Source organism: Cervus elaphus, chromosome 15 (genome assembly GCF_910594005.1).
Source record: "Cervus elaphus chromosome 15, mCerEla1.1, whole genome shotgun sequence".
NCBI classification, from domain to species: Eukaryota; Metazoa; Chordata; class Mammalia; order Artiodactyla; family Cervidae; genus Cervus; species Cervus elaphus.
Window position 1 is genome coordinate 27,134,685 of NC_057829.1, and position 27,256 is coordinate 27,161,940.

A 27,256-nucleotide genomic window follows, 5' to 3' on the forward strand; every position below is an offset into this window, starting at 1 on the left:
GAGGCTCAGGAAATAGAAGTTATTTTACCCATAGCCCCACCTCAGCTATGGCTTTAAGGGGATAAGTTCAGGGGTCTGCCTGCCCTAGGTTTGAACCCAGACTCCATCATCTGCTTTCCGAGTGACCTTGAGCCAAGTGCTTAAACCAAATTCCTGACTCACAGAATCTGTAATATAATAAACAGTTGTTTTATACACTACATTTTGGGGTCATTCATTTTGCAGCCACAGTAACTGGAACACAGGAGCTTCTGGGGTGCCAGGGTTACTGACCTGGGTTCTTAGACTCTGTTGGTGGTGGTGTTTAGTTGCTAAGTTGTGTCTACTCTTTGAGACCTTTGGACTCTTTGTGCTGTGTGCTGTGCTTAGTCGCTCAGTTGTGTCCGACTCTTTGCGGTCTCATGGGCTGCAGCCCACCAGGCTCCTCTGTCCATGGGGATTCTCCAGGCAAGAATACTGGAGTGCAAAAAAAAAAAAAAAAAAGAATACTGGAGTGGGTTGCCATGCCCTCCTCCGGGGGATCTTCCCAACCTAGGGGTCAAACCCAGGTCTCCCGCATTGCAGGTGGATTCTTTACCAGCTGAGCCACAAGGGAAGCCCAAGAATACTGGAGTGGGTAGCCTATTCCTTCTCCAGGGGATCTTCCCAACCCAGGAATTGAACTGGGGTCTCCTGCATTGAAGGCAGAGTCTTTACCAGCTGAGCCACAAGGGAAGCCAGACTCTAAACAATAGCAATTGATGAGACCAGGAGAGGAATTCCAGTGAGCATCAAGGAGTGAGAACAAGTAACAGGTACCCTCGCTCATTCTCCATGGAGGGCAGACTGGTTCTTTCAATGGGGTGAGGCCAGGGGTGTATCAATAGGTGGGGCCCAAGCGTGGCTTAGGTGTCCTGCCCAGCTCCTTGGAGATGTTGTGTGCAGGGATCATGCGCAGTACCCTGCTTTTGCTCTGGGCACCTCAGAAGTGGCAATTGGATTTTGGCCTTTTTGTATCTTGTTGCTCATAATTTGCCCCAATTGTGCATGCACGCAGTTACTTTTTAGCCCCTTGTAGTTTCTTGGTATTCTGTTGCTCGAGGATACAAAAAAACATATGTCCAGGTGAAAGCACTGCAGCAAAGGTTCCCAGGTTCCAGCCTGTGTCACTAATGTTCCATTTCTTGATCCAGGTGTTGATGGCATAAATACATCCATTGTGTGGTCATTCATAAACCCTACACTTACAATTTGTAGGTTATACTTCCATCAGAAAACGTCAAACAAAAGAAGCAGTGGAAAGAATGCATTAAGGAGTGTTAGACTAAAGGTGTAAGAAAAAGAAGGGTTGATGGATCCTGAAAGGGGAGGGTTTAGGATCTGGGGCCAGAGAGGGCAGACCTAGGACAGAGAGGAGAACTTTCCTGTTGTAACTGGAAAGAGAAAAAAAGGAGCAGATGGGGGGCATATCTGGTGTTGACAAATGAGGAAGTTCCTCCCTGATGGTTTCTGTTTTCTCTGCCAGGCAGGAGGCAAGGCCATCTCAGGGTGGGATGTGTTCAGATGTTTGAGATGAATGGAGAAGGAAAATGGCAGCCGTTTCTATGGAGAGCAGGAGCTAGGACTCCCATGGGACTACCAGACTCCTGGATGCCCAGCCCAGGTTGGTAACGAGTTCAGAGTGGAGCCACTGGCCTGCTGGGGACTTCCTGCAAGAAGGCTCATCCACTCGGGCGTAGGGAGTGCCCCTGGGAGTCGAGGGGTGTGAGAATTGAGAGTATTGTCAAGATGTTACTGAGATGATGAGCCATGAAATCTAAGCTGGCTCCAAGAGGAAGGAAGATGCCCAATACATGGAGGGAAGACAGATGCATCAGGGCTGGAGTCTCCAGCAGAGGCCCAGAACATTCCTCAGTGGGAGCAGTTAGGCAAAGCAAAGGAGAGGTGGTTCGAGTCAGAGAGATAGTTAGGACTTGAACTAGTGATGTAGGCGCAGAGAGTTATGGGTCAGCAGTTATGGATAATTCTTTACCTCCCAGGAGCCACATGCCCTGCTTGGGGGTCCAGGAAATCCTAGAAAGCAGGAAATGCCCAGGCAGCCCAGCTCATGACAACAGCAGTGACAGGGAAGGGCCACAAGATGGCAGCAGAAGCCGGATGAGGGCTCCACCTCCACCCTCCACCGGGGCGCCTTCTGTGCAGGCTCTTATTGCTTAATTGCCTACAGGTTTGCAAGCTTTGGAGCAATGAGTTTATGTGAGCCTCCCCCGCCCCCACTCCCAACCACCTTGGATGCAACCCCTGACTGAGCTCAGGAGGCAGAAAGGCGACAATCTGAATCTTGGGTCTGCGGTTTATCAGCTGTGTGTCTCTGAAAAGGTCTCTCTCAGCACCCCAGGTTCCTCATACGTGAAAGTGAAAGTCGCTCAGTCGTGTCTGACTCTTTGCAACCCCGTGGACTATAAGTCTATGGAATTCTCCAGGCCAGAATACTGGAGTAGGTAGCCTTTCCCTTCTCCAGAGGATCTTCCCAACCCAGGGATCAAACCCAGCTCTACAGCATTGCAAGCGGATTCTTTTACCAGCTGAGCCACAAGGGAAGCCCAAGAATATTGGAGTTGGTCCTCATATGTAAAAGAAGCTAACTTGAGTACCAGCCTCAAAGGAGATGGTTGTTGGGGGTGGGGGAAGGCAGCCAGAGCGTCCTTGAGAGCTATCAATACTACTTTTGAACCCCCCAATCCCTCACCCCAGGCTTCATAGAAGGCTATTAGCTTGGGCTGATGTGAGTAGGGAAACCAGGCTTGACTTCATAGGGATACCTAGACAGCATCTAAGCCTAAGCCCAGGTTCATATGGCTCCAGTTCGTCCACCACACCAGGAGGCCTCCCCAGCCAGTCTTCGTCATGCCATCGCAGCTCCCCGGGGCCAGAAGCAATTCCGTTTGTAATACTGAGATGGCTTCTATTCAATTGTCAGAACTTTCAGTATTTCCAAGCCCAGGTGTGGCAGGGTGCTTTACTCTGAGAATTATAAAATAGCAACCCAGTGAAGAGCGCTTGAGATGTTTTGAATTTTCATTTGTTCTTTCTTCTTTCTTCCTCTCTCTCTCCCTTCTCTTCCCTTGCTCTTCTCCTCCTCCTTCTTATTCTCCCTCTCTTCCTCCTTTCTCTCCCCACTTCTCTTTCTTCTTCATGTGCATTTCAGAACAATGGTGATGCCCAGTAGCTATGCAGCACTGTACCATTTACAAATATTTCCCTGACATTCTCTGACTGCCTGCAAACAGGCATCCGCTCTGCCCAGTTGAAATGCCTCAACTCATCTGCACCCCGGACACAGAATAGATGGCCCTCAGGCAGGAAAGTGTTGCTTCCATTCCTGTGCATGCCCGCTAAGTCACTTCAGTCATGTCCGACTCTTTGAGACCCTATGGACTGCAGTCCACCAGGTTCCTCTGTCCATGAAATTCTCTAGGCAAGAATACTGGAATGAGTTGCCGTGCCCTCCTCCAGGGGATCTTCCCAACCCAGGGATCGAACCCGAGTCTCCTGCATTGGCAGGTGGGTTCTTTACCTCTGGCACCACCTATCAAAAGGGGCCTCCACAGCCAGTCCACAACATCCGCCAGACCAATCACGTGGCCTGCCCACTTGTTCCCATCCCCTCCTTGGTACTGAAATCAGTCTGTTCTCGAGCCGGCTGTAGGTTGCAGGGTTTCTCACGTCCTCCACCCTTTCTGGCCTATCCCCCAGGCAGAGTGCAAGCCTCCTCCAAAGCAAGACCCCAGCCCTTTCCTCCTTTGGGTCTTCGCACTGTTTTTACTCTCTCAACACTTCTGACAACAGATGCAGTGGGTTTCTTTTTTACATGTATACTCCAACAAATTCTCCAACTCTCTGGACACCAGCTGGGGATCCAACAATTCAATTCTGACACTATCTGGAGCCACAGATCCTACACATTGAGGAGTCCCACAAGGCTGCCCCTACTTCAACTTCAGACTCCAGTCATAAGTATAGAGTACCCAAACTTTTGTCCAACTTGGTGACAAAATCAGGGGTTCCCACACACTCCCTCCAGTTTCAATAATTTGCTAGGATAGCCTACAGAATTCAGGGAAAAACTTACTATCACTGGTTTATTTTATATAAAGGGTACAAAATGAACAAGGTACCAGGTCCCAAGTTTCTGTCCCCATGGAGTTGGGGTGTGCCACCCTCCCTGAAGGTGGATGTGTTTGCCAACCCAGAAGCTCTCTGAACCCCGTCATTTAGGGGTTTTATGGAGGTTCATCATGTAGGCATGGTTAATTAACTCATTGGTCATGGGTGGTTAGGTCATCACCAGCTCCTCTCCCCTCCCTGGAGGCAGGGCATGGAGCTGAAAGTTCCAACCTTCTAATCCCCTGGGTGGGTTCCACCAGCCCTCAGCCAGAGGCTATCTGGGGCCACCAAGCCCACCTCATTAGCATCAACTCAGGTGTGGCTTAAATAACAAAAAACCCCTCCTATCACCCCCATCACTCAGGAAATTCTATGGGTTTTAGAAACAGTCTATCAGGAACCAGGGACCAGGTCAAATATATTTCTGACCCTAACACACCACAGGCCCCACTGCAGGGCCTGGCACACAGTTCAGTTCAGTCGCTCAGTCGTGGCGCATGGTAGGTCTGCTTAAGGAAGGACGCACAGTGTTCTGCGAGCCTCACCATGAAACAAGGCTGCCACCTCCCCGTGGCCCTGAGAGCACCCAGCGCTGACCCACCCCTGTGGGGTCAGGGGCCTCTCAATAGTTTTAGAACCAGACAGACCTAGCGTTACATCACACTTCCGTCTGGGCTTCCTCAGGTCCGTGAGAGGGGCACAGGGCAACTCCGGCCCCTCCGGGCATGTGACGGTAATGAGCGTGGACGTCAGCTCAAAGCGGAGAGAGGGTGACTGCCTTGGGCGGTAATTTAGACAGGAAGTTCTGGCGGCCGGTGGGAGGGCCTGATGGGGTCGGAGTGGTCCTGAGGACTGTGTACTGCCCGCCCAGCTACTCCTCAGCCTCAGCCAGTGAGCTTCTGGAAGGTGCTGGCACCCGGGAGGGTCCCCGCGGGTGCGGGGAACAGTAGGGGATCAGCGGGGCGCAGGTGAGACTCCGCAGCTGCCTGGGGGCGGGCGGAGAGCTCTTCCGGGTCCTGGGGCGCAGGGCTCTGGGAGCTGACAGGGTGGTCCGTCTCCACGGTGGGGAAGCAGCGGCGGCAGCACCGGGAGCCGACTCACTGCGCACTCGCGCGCTAGCCTGGGCGGTGCACCTGGCGGCTGGCGCCTCACTCCCTCCACCTGTGAAATGGGCTCGTGCCCACAGCCTGCCGCCCGCCTAACAGCGCCGGGTGGCGAAAGGAGACCCGTTGGCAAACCCGGAAGCGCCGCCAGGGGTGGGGTAGGGGGCGGGGCCTGGAGGCGGAGCCCGGCCCGAGGGCCGGCCGAGCCCCGAGTCGCAGTTGCCGCGGCGGCCGGGGAGGCAGCGGCGGTGGCGGCGAGCGGCGGCGACAGTAAGTGCGGGCCGGCGGTCGGGCGCGGGCCTGGCCCCCGCCCAGCTCTTCAGGCTCCCGGTCTCTCCCCGGGCTCTCGCTGTGGGCGGCCTCCCCCCACCCCAACCCCGCGGCCCTCCTGGGGGTGCTCCACGGGAGCCTCAGGACCCCGACCCGGCCTCCGGTTCGGCTCGACGCCTCCCGCTGTGACCCCCCTCCCCGGCGTCCCTTCTCTTTCTCCCTTGCTCTCTCCTCTCACTTTGTTCTCACGTTCCCTCCTCCTGGGTCTACTTTCTCCTCCAGATTCTCTTCCCGCACCCTAATGAATTTCCTGAGATCGGACCTCACCGTTTGGATGTGGGGGGTCTGGGTATGGACAAATTAGCCCAAAGTATCCAGAAGGTGGCTGAGAGCCCAAATTGGGGCGCCTGAGTCTGGGGGTGTCCCCGACCCCAAGGCAAATTCTGCCGTGGCCTCTGGGTGGCGCCCTGTGTTTCCCACAGAGCTTTCCCATAGGGTAGCCTTACCAGCCCCTTGGCCCCATTTCCCAGGTGAGGAAATCGAGGCACAAAGGCGAGATTGACTTAAGAGTCAGTCAAAAACTTCCTGGCAACCAGCGCCCAGACCTGGAAGATGGTCTGCAGTGGCCCCAGGCCCCACGAGTTCCTGCTGCGTTGAGCAGGGTCTACCCCTTGCCCCAGGTCAACCAGGACAGGAGCAGGGCTGAGCCCTGCCGATTCCTACAGGTGCCTGAGGAACACACCCCAGCACATCGGCCGTCTGGCCCTGGGGATGCTGGGACTCTTCTTTGCCTTTCTTCTTTTTTAATCCAAAGCCAGCAGCTAGCTTTCATAAAGAGTAATAAGACTTTGCTCACTCCAGTGCCCCGGCCTGTGACCTGAGTGAGAGAAAATTCCTGGCTCTTTCAGAAGCTTGGTCAAGGCTGAATGGTCCTGGACAAATAGGCCACTGGAGCTGAGAATGGACTCCGGCCGAGTGTGGCCTAAGTGACTGAACTTTAGCTGCGGCACCCACCCCTGGAGTTGGAGCATCTGGAAAGAACCACTTGCCCATTGTCTGTTGTCCTACGTGGGTCATAATTTTTACATTTATAAACACTAATATAGAAACTGTATGTGTGTGTGCACACATGTGCGTGCATGGCCACACTGGTTAGTTTGTTAGTGCTGAGCTCCCTGTGAATCAAAGCTGGGAAAAGGCTCTGCTCAACCAGGGGAGTTTAAAATAGACTTGCTGACACAGATGCTCTGGGCTTCCGGCTGCCTCCTGCCTGCCTGCTGCAGGGTAGATGCTGCTCCAGTAGGGGTACATAGCCTGGCTGTTCAGAATCCATTCGTTCAGCAGATATTGATAAGGGTGGCCTGCAGTGCTGCCTTCGCCTCTGCTCACAGCTCACTGACCAGGAATTCTTCCAGAAAGTCTGTACTTGGAGCCAGTAGACAAGGTTGCACATTGCCAACCACCTTCCTCCGAGGGAGGCCAAGGAGTCCGCATGACCCTCAGACTGATTGGCTGAGTAACCTCACTTTTGCCATTTGTTAGCTGCATGACTTTGAGCAAATTACTCAACCTCTCTGAGCCTCCCTCTTCACCTGTGAAATGGATCTTAGAGTAGCACCTACCATATTGGGCTGTCGTCAGCTTCAAGTGCCAGGTACAGACCTGGACATACCCCAGTGCTGGATTTAACTGTTGGGAATTCTCAGTGTTTGAATGTGGGACAAATCAAGTAACTTTACATCCTCGTTCTTTGCATCTGATAAAAAGGAAGCAATAATTCCTGTCCTGCCTAATTCTGAGAAATATTGTGAGGCTTTCCTGAAATAGCAGATAAGGCCCTATACCTCTGTGACAGAGTGTTCGCATTTCTCCTGGCCTGGCTTAATGCTGAGTTAAGGCTCAGCCTCCTATGTGAGCCTGGATGCACTGATTTATTTATGGCAGAAGGGACCACGGAGTGTCCCATCCTCAGTTTTATGGAAATATTTCCCATTTATCAAGCTGCTGCCACAGCCTAGGTGCTATATAGAGCATAGAAGTAGGCATGCTATCTTGCAGCCAAACTCCACAGCCAGCCAGCCAGCTGACAAGCCCAGGATGGCAGGGAAGATGCTGACATTTATCAGCATTGCCAGCCAGTTGCAATTTACAATAACCATTGTAAAAAGGCTTCCCTGGGTTTGCAGATGGGGAAAGTGAGGCTCAGAACTTGGTGACTTACCCGAGGCCGTGTACACAATTGTTACTGGCAACCCAGAATCTTTAGTTTGTTTTAGCTGCTACTGCAGATGGGGAGTTGCTGTCTCGTGGTGGGATGTGATGAACAGAGGTGGGGGCCCAGGCAGGAGTTATAAACCCAGGCTTGGCCATTTGCCTGGTCTGTGACCTGTTCTTTGGACCTCAGTTTACCCACAATGAAATGAGGGAGTGGACTATCAGATGTTTCAAACCAGCTACTGGGGGCGGCTTTAGACACTATGAGGTTTATTTTTTTTAATGTTATTTGAACGCCTTTATTTTTATTTATAATTTTTATTTTTGAACAGATAATACACTCACAAAGTTCAAAATTCAAGAGGCACAAACGAACATGCAGTGAAGTCCCCAGCCTCGCTCCTCACAACCACTGTTTGAAATTTCTTGTGTATCCTTCCAGAGGGTATACTTACATATGTGTGTATCTTCCCCTCCCCACCTATCCCATCCGTACTTCTTATGTACAGATAGTACCATATTCTACACACTTTCCTCCTCCTTAACTTTCTCCCATAAAGTTGAAAAGAGTTTAGAGAGCATTCTTAGCTCATCAAGGGGCCTAATTCTTTTTGTTATGGCTGCTTAGAAATTTGAATGCCTTGAGACCAGGTTTGCCCTTCTGGACTGACTGCTACAGGCCCCACTATGCCCCACTGCCTTACTCCCAACCAACCTGTCTGCTACCATGTGGCCTCTGTATAGTTTGGGGGGATCCTGAGCTCACTTACAATTCTGACATCTTGTCTTTGCCCCTAATAATTAAACCTGAAGCTCTCTAATCACACTCTGGGGACTCCACAGATCCCCAGGTAGGGGCAGAATCAGATCTGTAAGATGGGTGAGTCTCCAGCTGTACCTGGCCTCAGCTTCTGATCACCTGCCCTGTCTCTCTGCCCCAACAGTGGCCATCATCTCAGAGGATGACTTTCGTCATACCTCCAATTCCACCTACAGAACTGCAAGCAGCTCCCTCCGAGCTGACCAAGAAGCACTGCTTGAGAAGCTGCTGGACCACCCGCCACCCAGCCTGCAGAGGCCCGAGGACTGCTACAACGGTACCTACATCATCTTCTTCAGCTTGGGCATCGGCGGCCTACTGCCATGGAACTTCTTTGTCACGGCCCAGGAGTACTGGATATTCAAACTCAACAACTGCTCCAGCCCAGCCACTGGGGAGGAGCCTAAGGGCTCCGACATCCTGGTAAAGCAAGCTTCTCCCAGGGGGTTGGGGGGCAGTGGGAAACAGCTTCCTGGAAGGGACAAAGGGTGAGTTCACTTGGGTGCACCCTTCCAGGAAGGCTTGTATCATGTTGCGAATATGGATGCAAGTTGGGAGGCTGTGTGGAGTGTAGTACGTAGATGGAATTCATTTCAACCCTAAGACATGCTCTGTGTTATGTATGAGGCCTTTTGTTTCACATGGCAGGAGAATATGGAATTGGATAAGACATAGTCCCAGCCTTCACACTGCTTAGTATTTAACTTGGGAGATGCAAATGATGAGTCTGTGTAGTGTGGTATAGTAATTAACCCCAAAATCCAGAGTCTATGCCTCCATGGGTTTGAAAGGGGGACTCTAATAGCATCAAGTTCAGCTATGAGTTGCAGAAAATTCCAAAAGAGCAGTGACTACTACAAGATGGAAGGAAGGTCATTTTTCTCTCACGTGCAAGTCTGGAGGGGCCAGCCCAATGCTGGCATGATATTCCATGTTGTCAGGAACCTAGCTGCTCCACCATGTGTAGCTTCCAAGTTCAAGATCACTCCATAGTCCAAGATGGCTGTAGGAGTTCTTGCCATTACATCACATAGGAAGAGGAGGAGAGGCATAAGAACATAAGCCCTCTGGGAATTAAGCACATGGCTTCTGCTTGTATTGTATTGGCTGTAACGCAGTCATGTGACCACACGCACCTCAAAGGAGGCTGGGAAATATAGTCTTTAAGCATAGTCTTTATCCCGGAGAACCATGTACCCAGCTCAGATGAGAGTTTGTGTAGTTGTGGAAGACAGGGAATCGAAGACTGGGGATAAGTAGTCTTGTCATAAAGGGAGAGATCTCTGCAACTTAGAAGAATGGGAAAGAGACATTCCAGGTGGAAGGCAAAGTCTAAACTACAGTAGGATGGGAGGAAAGTTCAGATGTCTATGAGAAACAGTGAACCATCTAGTTTTCCTAAATGTGGGGCACACATGCACATAAGAAACAAATAAGGCTTGATTTTATTACCTCGGCCTTGAAGTCATTGCTTGGGACTTGAATGTCAAGGTTAGGAGTCTCAGTTTGGTTGGCAGTGGCCTCAGGTCTACCCTTGGCACCCAGGGCTGCTCACTTTGTGGGGTGACTTTTCCCTCAAGCAGGGAGAGTGTTAAAGAAAAAATAATTCTGCCACTTGTTAAAGCAGTAAGGAAGCCTTTACTCAGGACTGTTGCAATAAGGGAGAGAGATTGGGCTCACCTACTGCAAAGACAAGAGGGGATTTATAGCCAGGGAGCAAAGTGAGAGGTCAGTGGATGGAAAATTACTAAGAGGAGCCATCAAGGATAGGGTTTTTTTTTCTCATAAATTAATGTTTTATTATACTTCGGTTTAGTATGAAAATTGTCATTAACCTTACTTGGGAAATAGCCAGAGCATTTGAGATTTCTTTTTAAAATTTATTTTACTGAAGTATAGTTGAAAGAGCCTCAGTTCCCACAACTGATCCAGGGCAGTGTCTGTTCTCTCTTGACAGCTCACAGATGGGGGAAGTAGGGTGTCTCTGAAGGCAAGTCAGACTGGGGGTTGCCAGCTGCCACCTGTTGCCTCTAGGGCTGCCCCAGGGAACAGGAACAGGATACCCTAGCTGACCCAGCCATACCCCTAGCTGGCCTAGGAGTTGGCTTCACCAACCCTCTTCTGAAAGCACCTTTGAGATCCGTGACCTGATCCCGTGGAACTTTCGATGAGCCTGGCTTATTAACTGAGGCTTCCCTCATGTCTGACTGGAAGGGATCTTCCATAGTTACATGTCGGAATCACCCAGGGAGCTTTTTCAAAAATTCCAATCTGGGCTCTTCCCTTGACATTCTGATTGAATCAGGCAGAGATGAAATGGACATGGGAATTTTAAGACTTCACGCCTCCTCCTCCAGCCCCAGCCCCTAGATTCTGACAACCTGCGAGTGCCTCTCTCTGTTAGCTGAGGAATTCATAGATGCCTCCAGGGACCAGAGCAGCCAGTATAAACTCATTTCACCGCTGAAGGGCTGTCACGGGAATGTAATGTAGTAATTTAGAGCGTCCTACTCAAGGTGTGGTCTTGGAACCAGGCTTCACTGGGAGCGTCTTAGTGATGCAGCCTCAAGCTCCCGGACTGGCTGAGTCAGGAGTTGTTAACATGCCACCCTGGTGACTGGCAAGCACGGTGGAGCTAGGGCAGGGCTTCTAGAAACAGACTGTGTGGGTTCAAACCCTACCTCTGTTCTTAGCTCTTTGGCTTCTCGGTGCTCACCTTGCAGTATGTAACAGGAGGATTATACCCCCACCAGCTTCTTAGGGTTGTTATGAGGATTAAGTAAATTAACATGCACACACAGCGCTTAGAACAGAGTCTGTACCACTGCTGTGAGTGCTGTATAAACATTATTATTGTTATTACCATTCGAGCGATGGGGCCCACACTCTGAGCTGCATGTGGCCCTGGTGTATTTGCAGACGGCTGGCTTAGCCAGGGTGCTTTATGATCCATTTTTATTTACCAGTGACTCAAGCGTCCCAGCTTTCTGCCAGCCTTGGTAAATCAGCCAGCCCACTTGGGTTTCATCCAGAAGATCCCTGTCTGTCTGGGCCAGCACCCAGCCTCAGGCAGCCCCCAGGGCTGGTTCCATTTGCACCTGTCCTGCCTCTGCCTCTGCCTACTGCCCCGACAGCAGGCTGCCCAGGGTGGGGAGGACGTGCAGTCTAGTCTCTGGGAGCCTGCCCTTGCCCGGTGGCCGTGTGCCGTGAGCCGCTCTGGCTGCAAGGCAATCCTTTCCCAGCTGCAGGCACTTAGCATTCCAGGCCCTGCTACTATGTTTTATTGCCTCTTTCCAAGTGCTGGCAGGTGCAGATGTAGTACCTGCGGCTGCCCGGAGCTCCTGGCTCTTGGCATCAGAGATGAGAGACCTGTCACCCCTCGATTCATGGGCCGGGTTTGGGAAGCAAGCATGCTGGGGTGTTTCTGCATTTTGTGGACCATTTTTCTTTGCCTAATTTCTCATTTCTGCCACCCACCTCCCCAGTTCTTTTCCCCTCTCTCCCTGATTTCCCTTCGAGAGGTGGTTGGTCTGCACTGTCACCTGAGGGCTACTCTGGGGGAGGGAGCCACAACAGTCAGACTGGTCTGTCTTCAGCCGCCACCTGCAACTCAATTAACTGGATCTGGCTGTTGTGTTTTCTCTGTTCTTTCCTTTGTGTATTTCCCAGGGATGGATACCTTTGGGTGGGGAGTTTGACTCTATAGGAATTTTGCACAGACTGCCTTCTGCCCCACCCCCCCACAAAAATTATGTACTTTCAAGGTCACCTTCCTTCTCAGGCTCATTTCCTTCTGCCTGGAGCAGCCTTGGATGGTTTAGAAAGCTTTCTGCTCACCTGCCCCCTTGTCTCCATTCTCTGGAGTAAGAACTTTGAATAAACTCACCACAGGACTGTGGGCCCAGAGCCAAAAAAATTTAGAACATAAACAAGGAAGAATTGACAGGAAAATCTGATGCAGGGGGAACCACGACGACTGCCATATTCTGAGCCCGATTCTAGGCCCACCATGCTGGCAAGGGTGTTAAACACAGTGTCTCTCGTTAACCCTGTTTTTTTTTTTCCAGACAAAAAAGCTAGAGGCTCAAAGAGGTTCAATAGCCTGTCCCTAATCAGACAGCTAGAAGGGTTGTAAACAATTTTATGGAGAACTTAGGAGGATAGATGATTGCAACATTTGTCATGTTCAAAGGGTGGTGCAGAGGGAACTGTTGTGGAGACAGGGGCCACCCCACACCCGAATTTGGCCAAACCCTATCTTTCTTCCTGTGGAGAGCCTGACCCTGGTCTGGTCTCCTTTCTACCGTGGAAGCCCAGGGGCCTTAGCTCTTCCTCTGGATTCTGGACCCAGCTTCCAAGGTGTCAGCTGATCCCTCCCCAACCCCCCATTTCCTCCACCCCAGCCCCAGTCCTCCCTTGGCTCCGGGGTTTGTAAACGATCCCTGATCCTGTGGGGCCTCCTTGTCCTCCCCTCAGCCTTTCCTGCAAGCCTGTAGGACTGCTGCTTGGCCAGGGACTGTCCATCAGCCACACACCCCCTTTCTGACCCAAGAGAGGACAGTGGTGACATTTTCTTCTGGTCACTGTCTGTCATGAGGTTTCCATGGCCCCTCCCCACACATTCTTCCGTGCGCCTTGGCCTGCCCGGGGCTCATTTCTGAGGGGGCTGTGGACATGGCCAGGTTGTGGGTGGGACCCACAGTCTGGGTTGGTGTCAGCAGGGCCAGAACCCAGGCCTGGCAGTCTACAGCTGTCCCGTCCATCCACTGACCAGAGGGGGCCCCAGTGGTCCAGTCCTAAGGAGTGGGGCAGGAGGCAGGTGCATCTCTTACTCTTGGGAACCTCTCCTGCTGCCAGCTGTCTGAGCTATGGGCTCCTCGTCTGGGTCCCCAGAGTCCAGTGCACTTCCCCATCAGGCCCTCACCCCACAGCTCTTGGTCTTGACCACTTATTCTGGGGAGCCATGGTCTCAGCACTTTGCATTAACTCATTTAACCCCACTGCACCCTGTGAGGTGGGAACTGTTGTCATCCATGGTGAGAGCACCCTTTTCATAGACCGTTCACTCTTCAGGGGTAGTGAATACAGGTCTCTTACTGTATGTCCCTGTGTTCCCAGCAAAGAGTTGCACATAATAAATATTTGTTGCATTAGTTATTATATGACTGGGGAGGAAAGCCTCATGACCCCAATCCAAAATAAATCTTTGTAAGGGAGCAGAAGTTCTGGGGGTCACAGTGGTCACCACCAAAGGAGTTCTGATGTTTCAAGTGGTGGGCAGAGACATGAAGTGGGGTTCCTGCCTAGGGAAGGGACCCAGGTTCATCTAATTTAGCAGGTGGGGATCTTGAGCATCTTCTCATTTATGGTAGCTTTGTCCTCACCCAACCCCTCAGCCCCACCCAAAGGAGCAAGATAGCATGACTGAGGAGCTATTCTTACAGCTAAGGGCAGACATCCCAGTCCAAGGAGGAGGGTTCAAAGCAACCAGGATGAGCTAGTTTAGAGAAGGACAGATTATCAGAGGTCTTGATTATGACTTGGTTTTACAGAGTCCCCACCACGCAGCCTGTGTCCACCACCAGTAGACCCACCATCTTACTAACATTTTGTCTGCTGGATGACCTGGTGAGTTAGGTGCTGTGCCAGTTTTCAGATGGAGAAGCTGAGGCTCACAGATTTGGAGCTAGTGACCCAAGGTCACTGACTCCCAAGTGACAGAACTGGGCTGTGGACCAGTCTGGAGGTCAGCAGAGCCTGTGCTGGTCAGCAACATGCCTCTGGACTCTCCATCTCCCCTGATGCCCTCAGCTCTGGCTACACACTAGAATCACCCAGAGAGCTGTGAAACTTACCTGCCTGCCCCACCCACCCGATTCTGGCGACACTGAAGGAGGGGCCTGGACACAAGTATTGTAAAGCTCTCTGGGTGAGGCTAAATGTGCAGCCATATGATCTAAGAGAAGGGTTACCAAGTGGGGGTAAGGAGCAGCCTCTACCAGAGCATCCATCAACAGGCTTGGGGTACCTCATGAGAGACGTAAGTGAGCCTTCTGGAAGGACTTCCTACAGTGCAGGTTGTCAAAGCTGGCAGTAGAGGGGAGGATGAAAGCAGGCTTCCTATTGGAAGTCTAAAGAATGGCTTTCCTTGGCCTGAGCTTCTTCAGAGAGAGTGGGGTCCTCACTGGGACCCTTCCAAACGGAAATGGTGGTGCTGAAAGCCCAGTCTCTATGCACCAGTGCTGAATCAAATCTTAGAGACAAGAGTTTTGGTTGAAGTAGAAAAGAATAGCTTTATTGCTTTGCCAGGCAAAGGGAGACACCGCAGGCTCCTGCCCCAAAAATCTGTGTGTCCCTATGTGGGAGGATCTGGTGAGGTTTTATAGCTTTAATAGTTCAAGGGTAGGGATGCTGATAAGAGGAGTGTCTGTGCGCAGGGCCTGCCTCCTTTAATCTGGCCTCGGGCCGTCTTCTCTGCAGTGAAGAATGCTAACTCCGTTTGTTGGGGGTTTTGATTCTGCAAAGATCTCAGAGCTATTGTGTATCCCGTGTGGTGGAGCCAGAACCCAGCCCCAAGGCTGCTCTGCTGCTTCTGGGCTGCCCCTGCCTTATCTCTGTGTACCTTCCCAGATTAGCAGCTGTTAGAGCCTGCCCTCTGGGGGCTGGAGTCTGTTCCCTACAAGGAAAAGGGACAGAAAGGCTCCCGCGCCCAGAAGCCCTACGGGGTCCTGCTCGGTTTCAGTGAATGCGGGTCTGGTGTTCCTTTGACCTGAATGCTTCGGGTTTGATTAATTCCTCGGCGTGCCTCTGCCGTTCCCCTAGGGCCTTACAGCCTTCCTCTGGTCACGCGCCTCGTGTGAGCTGGTGGGCTCCATAGCCACCCTCCTCTTACTCCTCATTTGCCAGCCTCCTGGGAGAGGAGCAGCAGGGCCGACTGGGTCCCGAGGTGGATGTCCTAGACCTGGGGTGACAATGGGCGAGAGCAGGTGAAGCCATGAGAAGGGAGGACAGGGAAGTGGAGGTGGTCCTGGCCTCCTCTCTCGTGTGCTGCCGTCTCTGTGAGGACCAGCCAGTGGACTGTGAGCTGCTCCTGGAGTTTCAGAGCCACGGGTAATTTATTTTGTAAATGCTCAGTACCTGGGAGAAGCTGAGTCTGTCTGTCCCATGGGACTGCAGGGGAGTTGGGAGGAGCCCAGGAGGGTGACAGGACTTTATTCAGCTCGTTTGCGTAGTGCCCTCCCTCACTATGTGACCTGGGGTCAGGCTCCGAGCCACCTGGGTCCTTTGCGCACAGACCCACCTGCAGTATGTGCAGAGTGCTCAGGATATTGCTGGGAGGGAAGTCTGCTATTTACTGAGCATCTCTTGTGAGGCATCTGCTGTTTACGGACTGGGCCGAATCCTTATAATATTCACCACCTTTACCAAACTCTTGCCCTGTGCCAGCCACTGCACTAAGAGCCCTGATTTGTTTATTAATTCCGTGAGATTTGTTAAACCACCTACTGTGTGCCAGAGGTTTTCTTTTCTTTGTCTCTCTTGGTCCTTATAGCCCTCAGGGTATTATTATGCCCATTTTACAGAGAAGAAAGCCAAGGCTCAAAAAATACAAGTTGAGTAATTTGTTCCCAAGCCCAAAGTCAGTGACAACTGTTACCCAAGCCAGGCCATCTGAACCTACGTTGTCCACACCCTTATTTCCTGTGCCCCAAAGCAGCCTTTCTGATCTCGGGTGGCCTCGGCCTACAGTGGCTTGAAGCAGGGCTTGGGTTCCCAGGTAGAGATTGAAACCGGGTCACAGCGGTGAGAACACCAGATCCTAGCCACTAGACCAGTGGTCAGTGACAAGGGCCCTGGCCCTTCAGCTTTGCAGAAAAGAATTTCCATAAAGATGGAAAGTAGTGAAGCAGGTGAAGTATTTATTAGAGGGAGAAAGAGTACACAGTACATGTGGATAGACACATGGGCAGACTCAGAGAGAGGGAGAGAGTCCCAGAGTCGCACCCTGGTGGCAGTTTTGTTTTTTTTTTTTCCTGGTAGCAGTTTGAATTACTTTTATGGGGCATCTCTTCTATATGTCCTTTGGCCGATCATTTTGGTTTGCCTGGTTCACAGTTCATATTTGGTATATCTCAGGATCATCGTGTGTGTGCACGTATCTCTTAGCCAAGATGGATTCTATCGAAAAGGTTGTGGGTAGCTTAGCATCACTAGATATCACTCCCCTTTAGACCTGCAAGGAGCCTTTCTGTGCATGTGTGGTCAGGAAGGTACCCTGATTCAAGAATAAGAAATATGTGGTTTGGGTAGGGCCCAGCCTCTTCCCTTAATTGTCCTGCCCTGTCTTGGAGTTCCAGTCCTCAGGGAATGAATCCCCTAACACTTTACCCTGCGGGGAGGAGGAGGGTCCATCTACCTCCTGCCTCATTTCCAGATGTTTTCAGACTACTTTTGACCCCAGTGCACATTTCACCTGGCAGAACCTAGATGTCTGTAATGGAAACAGCGTTTCATGAAGCAGCATCTACAATTTTAAAAAAAGATCTCTGATTGTAGTTTTCAAAGAGGAGCAAGTGATCATCAGCGCTGATCTTATAAATGGCTTATAAGCCCCCCAGCCTGAAGGTGGCGAGTTTGCTTTGGGATTTACCCTTTGGTACGAGCCCATGATGGCCTTGGGGAGCAGCATCGTGGGGGATGGGCAGAAGCTGGACCCGAGACTGTGAGGGAGAGGATGGGGGAGGAACCGGGGAGACTGCACACCTGGGAAACACCTCTAGGTGTTCTACTCTGAAACTGTCTCCTTCTGGAGCTTTGGAGTGGGAGTTACAGGGGGACGTGTGGTCAAGAGGGCATGGATCTCTCTGGGTTTGTTTTGTTTTTAATACAGGGGAAATGGCAGGCAGTTTGTATGCTTGCGTGAGTGGGCCAGTGGAGAGGGGACCATGGGGGCTGAGGAAGATGATGCAGCAGAGCGGGGTGAGGCCGCAAGCAGACAGGGCCTGGGCTCAGAGCGCAGCAGAGGGGTCCCAGAAAAGCCCGCAGATGGTTCACCCTCAGGAACAGGAGAGAAGGCAGCCGAAGAGAAAACGAAATAAAATTTTGGTCCTGACCTATTAAGTGGATTTCATATCCATTAGTGGGTTGCAACCTGGTATTTGAAAAGCCCTTCACCTCTTTGCCTGTGACCTCACAGTCAGCCACAAGGATGCATTTTGCCCAGAGGGAAGGAAGGTGAAGCGGTAAATGATGTGCTGATGCCACATGGCTGTGAAGACAAGGGTAGGGACTGTAACCCAGGGGTACCTGAGGCTGCCTTAGGTTTCCTGGGGCATTTCCGCAGACACTCAGATTCTCAGGCTCCGCCCTGTGGGCTGCCTCTCCCGGGCGGGCCAGGGCACTGTTGCCAGGTGCTCCTGACATAGCCAGTTGGTAGGGGAGTGGGTATCCAGGTCTCTGTGCCACATGCTGTTCCTTGAGAAGCTTGCACCTTTCTGGATGTAGACGGATCATGGCTCTCCTGCAGTCCACTCCTAGTGCAACTCACATCTCTTTGAATGGAAAAGATGCCCCAATTCCATTTGGGAGTCTATTTTTTAATAGCAGGATGCTGAAGAATGATGCCAAGTGAGTGAAGCACCCTTCTTCACCCTTTGAAAGCATATTAAGGAAGGATTTTGCCTGAGCCCTGTCATCCCAGAAAAGGAGACAGTGGGGGCAGTCTGGGGGTCAGGCAGAATGGCAGGGGGCTCCAGGCTTCCTGCACAGGGCATGGGCGAGTGGTTGCCAGGCAGAGGGCAGGGCCCTCCCCCTGCACTGCCCAGCAGCCTGGGCAAACGTGGATGGCTGCTCTAAACCATTTTTTAAAATTAGAACCAAAGTGAGTCATTTTTTTTTTATTCCCTTGTCCACCCTCTGATTCTAACTGCAGACCCAGCCAGCATGCCATTCCCAATAAATATACTGTGATGGCTTTTTCTTCTGTTTTTAGCTCTTGCTGTGTCCTGCAGAGGGAGAGAAAAAGCCCAACCTGAGACGCTGTCAGTCATGCCTTCAATGGCCTCGACTTCTCTTTTTATTTTCTTCCTGTGTGCTCAGGGCCCCTTTCCACTCCGGCACCCTGCACCCTGGCCCTCCCGAGCTATTGATCGCTCCCCCCTCTGCCTTCAGTTTTATTCCTTCCCTCTCTTGTCCTTGGAATCTAGAGGCGATTTCCTCGACAAATTCGAGGGCTTTGAGTCTCCTTAATGTGATTGATCCCGAGGATCCAGAGAGCATAAACAGACTGTAGTCTTTGTGGGCGCCTTTGTTGCAGGGCCATCATCTGGGAGGGGCATGTGGTGGTGGCAAGGACCTGGGGGGCGGTCCTCTTGGGAGTCCTGTCTGTGTGTGCACATGTGCTTACACACATCTGAGGTGTATAGCAGCCTATGGTTTCTGCCCACATGGACCTCAAAAAGAGAAACAGCCTCCCTGTAGAGGAGAGGTCATGTTGGGTGAGGAATTGCAGCCTAGTCTGCTGAGGACTCCCTCCTCCTGGTGGTTCTCCTGGGTTACCTTCTACAGAGAGAGTCTCTAGAGCACCGCCAGACCACCTCCACTTTACACACGTGCCACAAGGCCGGCCCCTGCCCTCAGCGGTCAGCCCTGGGAGCCGATGCGTGTCAGTCCTCTGGGGGTTGCAGAAACTGAGGGTAGGTGGGGAGTTTCCTTGGAAGGCCTCTTCCTCCTCGCCCTGGCCATATGGTCAGCCAGCAGAAGAGGAAGGACCAGCTGGCCAAGCAACATCAGGGGCCAAGCCCCGAATCAACTCTCACCCCGTGGAGGTTGTGCATGGACTTATAGGCTTCCAGTTTCTCTGACCTTTTGTTCTGTCTGTTTCTGAGCCGTTTCCCTGCCGACTAAGGTTCTAGCCTGAGGGTGTATGGTGGTGGTGGTCTAGTCACTAAGTCGTGTCCAACTCTTGCCACCCCATGAACTGTAGCCCACCAGGCTCCGCTGTCCATGGGATCTTCCAGGCAGGAATTTTGGAGTGAGGGTGCGTAGGTAGCACATAAAGGATGAAGATTCAAGGCCTGCTTGCCCCTGGTCAGGGACCAGGTCAAGGTGAAGGCGGGCAGGGAGCAGAGTGGAAGGTTGGCAGAAGTGATGTTGCCATTTACCCTGCTCACCCTGCCTGGTGGAAGGACCTGGGGTTCAGGAGGGCTGGGTTGTTTCTGACTCTTTGTCGAATTTTCTGGGTGACTTAGGGCTCTGTTTCCTTAAGAAACTAGATTGAGGCTGGCAAACTTTTTTTGCAAAGGGCTAGATGGTAAATGTTTTAGGCTTTTTGGACCACGGGTTCTCTATGGCAGCTACTTGGCTCTGCCCTTGTAGAGTGAAAGTCACTGTGGATAATCCATAAACAAACAAGCATGACTTTTTCAGCATTTCCCCAAAAAAGGAAGCTGGACAGATTTGATCCCAGGCCAATCTCTTGCCAACCCCAGGACTAGCCACTCCCTGTGGTTCTCCCCCTACAAGTGTTCTGAGATCTGTTATAGAGGTGCCTACCTGACTTGATTTCTCTTTATAACACTTTACCACTGCCTGACATATTGTCTGTTTATTTGCTTATGCGTTTGCCAACTGTCTCCTTGACCAGAACATCAGTTCCATGAAAGCAGGAACTTGAACTAAATCCCCTCTGAATCACTCCTGGCTCAGAAAGAGGAGCAGAGGAGCGAGGAGTTGATGGATACGCATTTGTAGAGGGCCTGTCGGTGCTGGGGAGAGGGCACGGGAGGAAGACCCTAGCAGGATTTGATGCCGTGGTCCCACATTCAGGGGGCTGGACTCTCACCATGGGGTCAGTTTTCCTCGTACGCACAGAATGCACTGGAGCAGACTCCTTCCCTGCCCAGTCGAGTTGCTCAAGCCTGAAGCTGAGGGGTTACCCTCTGTCTTCCTCTGTCCTTCTACCCCCACAGTCAGCCTTTCAGCAAGTCCTGTCAAGTCTACCTCTGAAACGTCTTAATGCCTCCAGTTCTTCCCTCCACGGCCTCAGCCTCACTGGCTCCCAGGGCATCCCCTGCCATCAATTCTCCATGGAGGCTGCAGAAGTCATTTCTTTAAGACAAAATAGAGAGGCCAGGTAAGGGGAGTCTGAGCCGTGTGACTTTGGACAAGCACCTGACCTCTCTGAGCCTCAGTGTCCTTGTCTGCAGTGTCAAGGGAATAAATACATGAAGAACACTTGAGATACCTCTGCATGGTGGGGGCTTGGTGAGTGGGTGCTGGTACCAAATTTCTCAAGGGTTTAGAACCGCACATCCAAACTCTGGCCTCAGCCAGCTTTGTCCCCCCTTCTCTCCCTCACTCCTGCATTCCAGAGTCACCCTGGTTTTTCATTTGTTTGAACACACCAACCTCATCCATCCCCTCACCTTTCACGAGCTTATCCTTGGGTCTCTGTTCACATGTTACCATCCCACTACCCTCGCCAATGTAAGTCCCCCCATTAGGCCCTGTTGGTCCCCTTACTTGGTTTTCCTTTTCATTGCATTTGTTACAATTTGCTGTCTTTTAAAAAGCTTGTTTACTCATTTTTTTTTCCTCCCTCACTTGAGTACCCTAGCCTCTAGTACATGCTGGGCAAATAGAAGGTGCTTGGCCATTACCTGTTGCATAAATGAGTGGGCTCTGAAAGACTGACTGCCTTTAACATTTCTTGAGTGAATGAATGAGTGGATACATGCATAGCCCCTGTCACCAGCTTCTGCCCCTCCATTCACTCCAAACCTCCTGCCAGGTGACCCACTAGACCTAGCACTGACCATGTGGTTTTGCTGTTCAGAGGCCTTCCATAGCTCCCTAGTACCATCTGAAATAAACACCCCTCTTCAACCTGCTACATGAGACCACCCATTATCCTTCTTCACCCCCATGTGCCATCATATAACCAAGCTGCAGCTTAAAAAGGGTCAAAAGGGAGGAGACAGTGCATGAGGAGGTCCAAGGAGGGGCCAGGAGGCCAGGCTGCGTGGAGAGGAGTCCATAGCTGCTGGACCCTGCAAGGCAGACACACATAGGACAGATGGGCTTGGATTGGGGGTGAGGAGGTGTGGGCAGAAGAAGGAGCTGAGCAAAGGCATGGGTGGAGCTGGGATCTGGTGGAGCGAACATGAGCCACAGTCAGCTTTTGGGGATATGGGGACCAGCAAATGATGGAGCTGGGGTGAGAGTGAAAGGGAAACCAAGCGAACTTTGGCGGGAAGACACAGAAAAGGAGGAAGGAACCATGGGCCTGGGGAGAGGGGCTCGCCTTGAAGGCCTTTGGCTGGGGAGGGTGGAGCTTGGGCTCAGGTAGGATGGCCGGCTGGCAGTGGTAAGTGTTCTGGAGGCAGAAAGTGATGCAGGTGTGGGGCTGTCGAGGCTGGGGAGATGAACTCCCAGCAGGGCTGTAGGGCAGGAGGGAGGAAACTAACAAGGCCTCTCCAGCGGCAGAGAGAGCAGGACGCTGTGCTGCCAAGGGGGGCGGGGAGGTGGCCCATGAGTCCAGGTTGGGGGGTTCCTGTGGCTGCCTCACAACTCAGGCGGCATGGAATAGCAGAAAGTTCATTCTCAGGGTTCTAGAGGCTAGAAGTCAAAATCAAGGGGTCAGCAGGACATGCTGCCCCTCTCCCTGCCCCCCCCACCCCCCCCCCACGACAGAGACTCTGGGAAGAATCTTGCCTCTTCCAGGTTTCAGGGCTCCCGGTCAGCCTTGACTTCCTCGGCCTATGGCAGCACTACCCTGGTCTCGGCCGCTGCGTTCCCTGGACGCCCTCCCTGTGTGTCTGTCCAGGTACCCTCTCCCTCTTGTAAGGACACTCAGCCTTAGAGTTAGGGCTGACTCTTATCCAGTGTAACCTCATCTTAAATGATTATATTTCTATAAGACCCTATTTCTAAATCAGGTCACCTCTGAGGTTCTGTGAAAGTGAAAGTCTCTCAGTCTTAGTGACCCCGTGGACTATACAGTCCATGGAATACTCCAGGCCAGAATACTGGAGTGGGTAGCCTTTTCCTTCTCCAGGGGACCTTCCCAACCCAGGGATTGAACCCAGGTCTCCCGCATTGTAGGCAAATTCTTTACCAGCTGAGCCACAAAGGAAACCCAACCCTGAGGTTCTGGATTACTGTGAATTTTGGGGGGACACTTTTCAGCCCATTATAGGGGTGGCATGTGTGTCAGGAGCCCGAGGACTGACAGCAGGCCTTGGATGTGGGTGGACTGCAAAGGGGACCCTTTGAAGGAGTCTTTCTGTAGAGCCATCCAGGAGTGATAAGGAGTTCAGAGTGAGGGCAGAGGCCGCTTTTTTAGGGAGCTTGGAGTGAAAGGAAGGAGGGGCCTGGTAGCTGGGGACAGTGAAGTCAAAGAGGTGTTTTTTTTTTCTTAGCCCAAAGGAGACCTGAGTGGGCCTGTTAGGCAGAAGAGGAGGAGGGAGCAGCAGTGCCGGAGAGAGAAAATGCAGACGAGGCTGGTGAGGCTTTGTGAGGAGTCTCCCAGAAGCCAGCTCTGGGGGAGGAGGGGTGCCTTCTTGCCCCAGAGAGCTTTACAAAGAGGGGAGGAAGGGCGGAGAGGCTCCTTCCAGAAAACGTCAGGAACTTTGCTTATCCACTGGCAGGAATTCCAAAGGAGCTGTGAAAAAAGGTTGCAGTCTGGGAAGGGCTTCTAAGCTGTGAAAGAGCAAGAGTGATAGTAACCCCAGGGAGTCTGGGCCTGGAGACTGCCAGCCTTGAGGCTCAGGCCGAGCATCAGGCCTGATGTGAGAATAGCGTGCAGAGGTCTCATGGGGACTTCTTTCCTGAGTGGCTGGGTCATCTTTCTGGACCTCACCTGTCTTGACCCCAGCTTGGTTGTGCCCTTGGGCCCCTGGTACCCCATCACACCCGTGGATTTGGGCTTCTGTTTCCCTCACCCGTCTGACCGTAGAAACAGGCACTGCCCCTCCCTCCCTGGCCAGCCAGCCCTCCCTGTTCATCCAGGCCTCGGGCCACAAACCCCTTAGTTTTCCAAGGCCAGTGCCCCAAACAGGGGCCTTAGAACCCACAGACAGAATGCCACCTGAATCTTCGTGGGGATACCGGCCCTCTGCTCCATTCTTGGCCTGTCGAGGAACCGCACCCAATGCCGGGGTGGGGGTGCCTTCCCAGCAACATCCTGGACACAGAGCTGTCCAAAGGCAGCAAGTTTGCAACGGCAAGCTATTCTTGGCTCCAGCCTGCTCACTGCTGCTAATTTCATGCCCCTGTGATCCAGGTAATGCTTTGCTGCCTCAAGCTGCCACCCCCAGGCTTGAATCGCTTTTTCTCGCCCCGCAGGAGCTCAGCTGCCTCTGCCGTGCTGTTGAGGCGGGGGCCACGCAAAGCTGCCTCTCGGAAGCCACTGGGTGGCCAGCCCAAACTAGTCGGCCGCAGCTCGTGACTAATTTGCCGCACTTATTTCAAAGTGTCCTAATGGCTTTCGGGGGAGAGGAGGCTTACCCGGAGCCTGCCAGAGATAAACGGGCTCATTTTGGGGCCTCCCTGCCCGAAGAAACCTCTTTACCTGGACTCCGAGCTCAGAATTAAATTCTTCCAGAAGAGATGCTTAGCACGGAGCCTCTCAGCGTGGCGGAGGAGAGGAAATGTTCCCATCGTAAAATGGGCCTCACATCTGGCCAGCTGGCTCGGATGGGGTTTTAGATTGTGTTTTTAGAGCATCTCTCCCCGTTCCTGGTGTTCACAAGCTGGGCCAGAGCGTCACAGATGAAAACGGGTTTCCTCATCTCCATCACAAGTGGATCGATGCCCCGCACCCTGACCACAGGGCGTCTCCACACCGCCCTGCACCGGGGGGCCACTGACCCCCTGATGCACCCCTGGTGGCTCTGTCCACAGTCTGGCTTTTGATCCCCACCCCCACCTGTCCTGGGGCATTCTGCTGGGGTTTGCATGGTCAGGAGAGAAGCTGGAAGCCTTCCCGGTGCTTCCCAACTATAATGTCCTCCTTCACATGGTCTGTTCTTATCAGCGGACCGTGTCCATCCATTTTGGTGGCTGACAGAAGTGAAGGCTTTTCTCTTAATCTTTTTTTTTTTTTCCTTTTTGATGCTATTCAGATCCACAGACCTGAGGAAATGCCCAAGAGAATGGATGGTGGGGTTTAAGGAAAAGAGATAGTTAGCAGGCAGATGGGAGAAATCAAGCCCGTCATTTGCTGGCTGGGGCAGAGGGAAGATGTCACCCTGATGAAATCTTTGATCCGCGGGCTGGGCCCTGCTCACTGCTGGGAAGCCACGTGCACTGCCAGTCTCAGCCTCTGGGGCAGCCAGTGACATGCTGTAATCCCAGCGATGGTCTTTGGGTTGGTGCAGCTGTGAGGCAGGCAGCTCCAGCTACATGGCTCTTAGATTTGAGGAGTGATGATAATGAACTCCCATCCCACCCCTGCCCTACATCCTGCTACCCCACTCCCCAAGTGTGCACCTCTGTGCAATTCATCTGCCTCTGTTAGCCTCAGGCTTCTTATCTGTAAAATGGGAGCAATCCCAGCTCTGACTTGCTCTTAGAGGCTGAATTAAGAGCAAATGGACTGGGGTCTGTGCAGGTCACGTGAAAGCAGTTTTGTTCAAATGTCAATAACCTGGTTCTCTGCAGGGCCTCCGTGTCCATTGGGATACCTGAAAGTGAAAGTTAAAGTCGCTCAGTCGTGTCCATCTCTTTGTGACCCCATGGACTATATGGGGTCCATGGAATTCTCCAGGCCAGAATACTGGAGTGGGTAGCCTTTCCCTTCTCCAGTGGATCTTCCCGACCCAGGAATCAAACCAGGGGTCTCCTTCATTACAGGTGAATTCTTTGCCAACTGAGCCATGAGGGAAACCCATTGGGTTACCTGGCAGGTGCCAAAGAGGACCTTTGATGTTACCTTGGCCAGAGGCCAAGCCCAAGATAATTGCACAGTGCAGGGAAGATACTGGAGGGCAGGGGGATTAGATTAGACCTTCAAGAAGCAGAAGTTTTCTTCCTTGTTCCTCAGAGCTGGGCTTACCTCACGTTGGGTTGGAGAATTCAGAATGATGGGGCTGCCATTTCTCCTTAGCAGCCCCGGGGGAGGGGCGGGTGCCCTGGCTGCACTCCTCCCTCTCTGCCCTGTGTATTGAATGGGCCACTCATACCTTCCTGCCTCAGCTCGGTAGATTCCTGTGGACCTGTGGATACCGAGGGAAGCCTCAGGGTAGTCTGTTCCGACAAATGAGCCAGGGTTAGGGCCCTAAGTGGCGAAAAAGCGTCCATTCCTGTCTTTGCACCTGCTCTTCTGCCTCTTGGAACGCCATTTCTCTTTCTACCAGCACCCACCGCCTTCCCATATCTGTCTGGCAAACTTCCCCCTGCCTTTCAGGCTGCAGTCCAAGATGACCTCCTATGGGAAGTCCCCCTAAACTCCCTCCTTCCCTCCCCACCCCTTGGATCCATTGTTCTACAGCTGTGGGATTGCACCCAACTACGCGCTTCCTAAGGGCATCAGCCACCCTATCTCTTCTATTTTATATGCCAAACCACCAGCCTAGTGTTGGGTACACCGGGGCTTACTGCATCTTCAGTGAACCAGGGAGTGGGTAGAACATGAAGGGATGCTGATCCAGATGGAACTGGTTCCTCAGCCGGGCTTGGGGCTGTGGGGTTACCAGCCTCTGGGTCTCCCACCAGCAATTACATCAGTCCCAAACTGACCCCCTGGTTTTCTGTGAGCTGGGTAAATAGGGCTGCCACATTGCACAGCTCTGAGGAGCTCCGTTCATATCACCGCCCACACGACTGTGGCCCCCTGGGGTTGTGCAGCGCACAGCCGCCGCTGCCATAGGAGGGGGCCCAGTGCCATGGCCCTGGAGGGGTGGTCTTCTCCTTGCCCCACTCCTCTGTCGCCAGAGTCCTTGGGGGCTTTGGGCTCATCTCTGGAGGTGGAGGCTGCAGCCTTGTTGCCAGGCGCCTGGTGGGGCAAATAACAACAGAGCCTTTTGAGGGAGCTCTCAGTAATCGGTCCCAAGTGGAGGTGAACTATATGACACGAATTATCTCCAAGCATTGCATTACTCAAAAATCACCCTATAGAATGGAGACTTCAGATTGCTTTGGAGGGGGCAATGCTGTTACCATTCTGACTGCAGTGTGTTTGAACCAGTTTTCAGCTGTCTTCACATTTCCTTGAGTAAAATGGAAGAAGGTAACCTCAACAGGCCTTGGGAACAAATGAGATGAACCCAGGAAGGGAGCACCAGCTGCGAGTCTGCAGTGTGTGGAGTCGAGAATCGAACATCGGGCCTTTGCTGTTGGCTGTTTCTTAGAAAGGAGCCTGAGGCAGCATCTTCTGTGCCATACTCTGTTGGGGAGTGCTGTCCTAGGGAAGTAAGAGTGAGGAAAAGGGAAGTGAGGCAGGGATGGAGGGGAGCAGATACAGGCTGTGGATATCACTGCACTGACCACAGCTTTGCGACTGAAACACAGCTGCTTGCCCAGGCACATGGGGTGTCTCCTGAGGAGCCACGTGGAGCCACCACATTTCAGAACAGATGTTAGGCCGGAGGAGGAAAGGCAAGCAGTGTGTCTCTAGTCTCCTTCCCGTCCCCCGCCTCTCATTGGTTGAAAGCTACCTTGTGGGTGGGGCTTCCTCCACCCTCCTGAGAGGGTCCCCCGGCCC

The 27,256-nt window shown here is 52.4% G+C and overlaps 1 protein-coding gene across 2 annotated transcripts in view; it reads left to right on the forward strand.

Annotated features, from left to right (window-relative positions):
* The first annotated feature begins 5,283 nt into the window (after window positions 1-5,283).
* Window positions 5,284-27,256, forward strand: part of SLC29A3 (solute carrier family 29 member 3) — a 45,848-nt gene continuing 23,875 nt past the window's right edge. The window contains exons 1-2 of one of the 2 annotated variants that reach the window (XM_043925762.1): window positions 5,284-5,519; window positions 8,678-8,976. In XM_043925762.1, coding sequence (XP_043781697.1) covers window positions 5,315-5,519; window positions 8,678-8,976 — 504 coding nt within the window. In that variant the 5' untranslated portion in view covers window positions 5,284-5,314. The remainder of the gene's footprint in view (window positions 5,520-8,677; window positions 8,977-27,256) is intronic. The other variant, XM_043925763.1, reaches the window with a different exon arrangement.